This window comes from Thamnophis elegans, chromosome 17 (assembly GCF_009769535.1).
Source record: "Thamnophis elegans isolate rThaEle1 chromosome 17, rThaEle1.pri, whole genome shotgun sequence".
Lineage (NCBI taxonomy): Eukaryota > Metazoa > Chordata > Lepidosauria > Squamata > Colubridae > Thamnophis > Thamnophis elegans.
The window spans coordinates 8406146-8411411 of record NC_045557.1 but is presented as its reverse complement, the minus strand read 5'-3'; the positions used below and the strand labels follow the sequence as shown (position 1 = coordinate 8411411).

Genomic DNA, 5266 nt, shown 5'->3' with positions numbered 1-5266 from the left:
TGACAGCTTTAAGCCTTGTGGACTTCAACTCCCAGAATTCCTCCTCCAGTCATGTTGCAGCAACGTCATCTGCGTGGATCTGCTCTATCTTCGGGTTTTTTCACAGGGGGCAGGGCTGCCGCTGAAGATGCCAACGAGCCCCCGCCGCCACTAGAATAGCTGCCTCCGCCGCCGCCGCCTCCTCCTCCTCCTCCTCCTCCAACAGCACCAACATATTTGCTGCCCAGCGCTGCAGCCGAGGTGAAGCCTCCAAAGCTCCTGCCGCCGCTGCCATGGGCAGGGGCGCCTGCGGGAGCTTTGGAGGCTTCACCTCGGCTGCAGCGTTGGCGGCAAATCCGGCAGTGCTGTTGGAGGAGCCGCGCACCTTAGAGGGGACAGTGGACACAGAGATGTCCCGAGGCAAAAACACCCGGCGGGTGTTTTTCCCACGGCCCACCTTACACTATGTCACGTCATACTAGTGTGCCGCGGCACAGTGGTTGAAAAACACTGGATTAGAAGACCAGACATTATTAGTTTTACTGTGACGATTTTGGCATTATTAGAAGACTTTATACGTTATTACCATTAATATTGTTGAGAAACCTTAGGTGTTACTGTTAGGAGTATAGGCATTTACTACTACTATTATACGGAGACTAAGCATTGTAAGATATTATTACTACTATTACTGAGAAACTCTGCATTGCCACTACAATTAGGAAACTCAATATTATTACTATTATTGGAAGACTTTAGGTGTTCATTATTGTTGGGCATTTTTATTAGGAGATTAGGGATTACTACTATGGACTATATATAATAGTATATTGGGAGACTAAACATTATTAGTACTATTTGGATTATCTAGGCATTCTTACTATAATTACAAGTTGTTATGCATTACGATTACTATTGAAAAACCTTAGATATTTTACTATTATTAAAATTAAATCAAGTTAAAATAAACTAAAGTTAAAATTAAGATGCTTTAGGAATTATCTATATATCTTAAAACTCTTGTACCTGTTCACTAGAATGTTTTTCTACAATATTACCCCCTTCAAAAGGTTTTACAACAGCTTTCTGCCAACAGGTGTGCCCTTGATATTTTGGAACTGGGCTGTGGAAACCCAGGTTAAACTGAACATACCGGTAGTCCTCCACTTATGACAGTTGAGCCCATCATTTCTGTTGCTAAGTGAGACATTTGTTCAGTGCGTTTTGCCCCCGTTTACGACCTTCCTTGCCACAGTTGTTAAAGTGGATCGTTGGAGTTGTTAAAATTAGTCACACGGTTGAATCTGGCTTCCTTGCTTGATGCCGCCACCGTCATAAATACGAGTCAGTTATCAAGTGCCTGAATTTTAATCGCACGGCCATGAATATATCGCAGTGGTCGTAAGTTGTGAAAAACAGTCATGTCATTTTTTTTTAAGTGCCATTGTAACTTCGAACGGTCACTAAGTAAATTGTTGTAAGTCGAGGACTACCTGTAGAAAGTGCCAATTTGGACTTGTCTCCCAGCTGTGGCCTGAAGTGGGTTGATCCCTTCCTGGTTTGACTTTTTCCCTCCATCAGGTGCCTTGCCAAACCATGGCTAGCCAGCATGACGAGATGGGGAAGGACGGCAGTTTTGCCAGCGAGGACCTGGCGGCCGAAGCCATGGCCGCAGACATGGACTCCTGGGTGGTCTTTGACTCCCGCAAGACCCCCAAGGCTGAATTTGAGGAATGGCTCCAGACTTACCAGCCGTCCCGCGTCTCTCGCTACGGCAACCCGGAGTGCAACACCGAGCCGGTGGGCTGGATTGCCATCTACGGCCCCAGCTTCTGCCCAGAATCTGGCGACGTCGTAGGTCTTCAAGAAGACTGGGAACGTTTGCAGCTCAGCGGGCGCCACGTGACTTTTGAGTCCATCAAGGAGCTGGCCCTTAACCGACGGGTCCTGACCGGCAAGTGGCTAATGCACCTGGACAGTGGCTTCAAAGTGGACCACGCTTGGTGCGGCATTGCCCGGGCGGTCCTCGAAGGGCGTGTTGGGGTGGCCAAGGTGAGCCCCTGTTGCCCCGACTCGGACCGCAAACACGTCATCTGCGTGTACACCGAAGACTTCACCAACGAAGAGGAGGTGCTGGTGGCCGATTCCGTGATCCGGGCCACGGGGGTCAAGTGCCTCTTATCCTACAAGCCCGATGCTTACACCTACCTGGGCATCTACCGCGACAACCGCTGGCATCTCTGCCCCACCATTTACGAAAGCCGCTTCGATTTGGAGTGCGTCCCCCGCCGCTCGCGTATCCTTAACAAGGTGAGCAACAACGAAGTGACTTAAAACGCCCCTCCCGGAACGCGGGAGACTCCCAGAGGAAAACTGCACGAAGGCTGGGGACTACAAGTCCCACCATGCAGTGTGGACTCTCTTTTACTCAAGAGGAGGTAGATTTGCCCAATGCAGGCGGGCTGCATCGATGGGATTTCTGCCTCCGTCATGGGGTGCTTCGTTCTGACCGAGGAGCTTAAAATCTTTTTTTGTGTGTGTGACACTAATGGACATTTGCATTTAACATTAAACCACTAAACTGTGCGTGCCGCACAACCTTGTGCGATCGGCATTTATTGCAAAAAGGGGCTGAACAGATCACCTCTACCCATCTTTTTCAGCAGGCCCACAGTAGAAAGACTTGATTTGCTGCTGTGGTCCAATTTCTGCCAATCTCGGGAAATTGGGGTAGGGGTAGGGTTCAGCTGGTTCGGGTAAACCAACGATCAGCTGAGAGCGAACCGGTTCCCCGATCACCGAACTGGTTGCTAAATCAGGAGGATCCCACCACTGGGTTGGGGGGGGGGTTTGTTGAGGGGAAGAGCTCATCACACTCCGAAGGCAGCATCGAAGAATTGTGTGTGGTGGGAGAGTAGTTTTGATGGAGGCGTGCAATGGAAAGGCTAAGCAAAAAAGGTAGGTTAATTTTTCTTTCCGCTCTTCTGCTCAGAATTTTTGTCATTGAATTATTATTATTATTATTTTGTGGTTCTTGGCTGCGTTCGCCTGCAATTAAAATGAAAATAAAAGGCATTCTCTTCCCCCTCCTCCCCTCTTTCTGAGGGTTTGCTTTTTTTTGGTGTTTATAGATGAACCCAAGTTGGAAAAAGCACCTTTGAGGTGTGAACCCAGGTTGCAAAAGGTTTGGAGAAGTTCTGGACATTTGGTGTCAGAAAGCGCTCTTTGGCTGTTTCAGGAGCAGAGAGAGCAAAGGGGGCCTAACGTTTTTGGCATGGAGAGAACTTAAACTTTCTTGAATTATAAGCTTTTAATGGGCTGAAGAAGAGGGTAAAAACTGAACAGGGAAGTGGAAATTTCGTATCTGACTCTCACACCTCTCCTATATTAAGCAGGAAGTTCTAGAACAGGATTTTGCAACCATGGCCACTTTTAAGAGGGGAGGACTTCAACTCCCAGAATCCCCCAGCCGGCATGCTTTAAGATGGGTGGACTTCAACTCCCAGAATCCCCCAGCCGGCATGCTTTGAGATGGGTGGACTTCAACTCCCAGAATCCCCCAGCCGGCATGCTTTGAGATGGGTGGACTTCAACTCCCAGAATCCCCCAGCCGGCATGCTTTGAGATGGGTGGACTTCAACTCCCAGAATCTCCCAGCCAGCTTGCTTTAAGATGGGTGGACTTCAACTCCTAGAATCCCCCAGCCGGCCTGCTTTAAGATGGGTGGACTTCAACTCCCAGAATCCCCCAGCCGGCATGCTTTGAGATGGGTGGACTTCAACTCCCAGAATCTCCCAGCCAGCTTGCTTTAAGATGGGTGGACTTCCACTCCCAGAATCCCCCAGCCAGCCTGCTTTAAGATGGGTGGACTTCAACTCCCAGAATCCCCCAGCCGGCCTGCTTTAAGATGGGTGGACTTCAACTCCTAGAATCCCCCAGCCAGCATGCTTTAAGAGGAGTGAACCTCAACTCCCAGAATCTCCCAGCCAACCAGTATGCTTCTGGGAGTTGTAGGCCAAGCATACTGGTGGAAGAAATCTTTCTTGCCACAATTGTTAAGTGAATTGCTGCAGTTGTAAGGTAGTAACACAGTTCAAGTGACACTGGATTCCCCATTGACTGTCGGTCGCAAAAGGCGCCTGCACACTGCAGCCATCATGCAAACAGGCCAGTTGCCGGTGTCTAACTTTTGATCACCTGGCCATGGGGACGATGTAAAGGTCGTAAGTGTGAAAAACAGTCAAACGCCCCCCCTTTCCCCCCTGTGTTCTTGTCGGTCACTAAACAGTTGTCAAGTCGTGAACTACCTGTGAAACTTTGGGGAACCTTACTGAAATACACACCTTACCACATAGCAAATGCTGAGGCTTTGGTTTATTAGAAGAACCTGCTACAGTGAGGAGAAGACACAATAAGTACATTTAAGGTCAATTTACAGGAAAGCAAAGAAATGCATTGAAAAAGTAACAACAGCAGGTTAACTGTCTCTTTTAAACATCCACTCCCTTTTTTTTTTCCGTAATAAAAACATGTTGCATAGTACAAAAAGAAGCAAGGCAGCAGGGTTTGCGACAACAGCTCCCTTCTTCGAACCCTCCGGGGACTGATGATGTGGGATCACACAACTAAGGGATTGTTGTTAAGTCTCCATCGGGCCTAAACTGTGACTAACTTTTCCAACTCTTCCTAAATGGGTTTTTGCTCAAGCCAGGAAGGTGAAGGCAGGTAGGAAAAAGCTGCTGATCCCTTTGAGATGTCAGTTGCATTCGGATTATATTTTCCCGTGGCTTCGGGCCTTGTGTTAAACCTTAAAACACTCAAAAGAGCCACAAAGGTCCTAACCAGAAACCCCCCCCCCCCATTCAATTCTGAAGCCGACCGGAAGTCCGGTTCCCCCCACCAGAGACTCTCCTAGTGCCGGCATCCTTTTTCCTCTACCTGTCCTAACCGAAAGCCCTATCAATTGCAGAGCTGACCGACAGGGAGCCACAGCAGAGGGATGAAAGAGCCACTCCTGAGCCGTGGGTTGCCGACTCCTGTTGGGTCAGCAGCCAGATTCCTCCCCTTAATTAAATCCAGTGCATTATTTACATAAATGAAGTCCCTTTAATTTTTCTTACTGAACGGGTCAGCCAGTTGAAAGAAAGACGTGATTCACTTCTGTGTCCGGTCTAGTTTTGTGGCACACAAACACACATTGTAGAGCCCAAAAGAAAGAGCAATTTTCTGGTGGAAGGATCTTGTACCTTTCTTTAAAAACATTAGATATCCCTTTTTTTTTGGGGGG

The 5266-nt window shown here is 48.3% G+C and overlaps 1 protein-coding gene across 1 annotated transcript in view; it reads left to right on the top strand.

Moving 5' to 3' along the window:
* C17H11orf68 (chromosome 17 C11orf68 homolog) overlaps positions 1–3057 on the top strand; it is a 5852-nt gene extending 2795 nt beyond the window's left edge. Inside the window, exon 2 of the mRNA XM_032233773.1 lies at positions 1561–3057. Within this exon, the coding sequence (XP_032089664.1) occupies positions 1576–2313 (738 nt within the window). The 5' untranslated portion in view covers positions 1561–1575 and the 3' untranslated portion in view covers positions 2314–3057. The remainder of the gene's footprint in view (positions 1–1560) is intronic.
* Positions 3058–5266: the final 2209 nt, after the last annotated feature.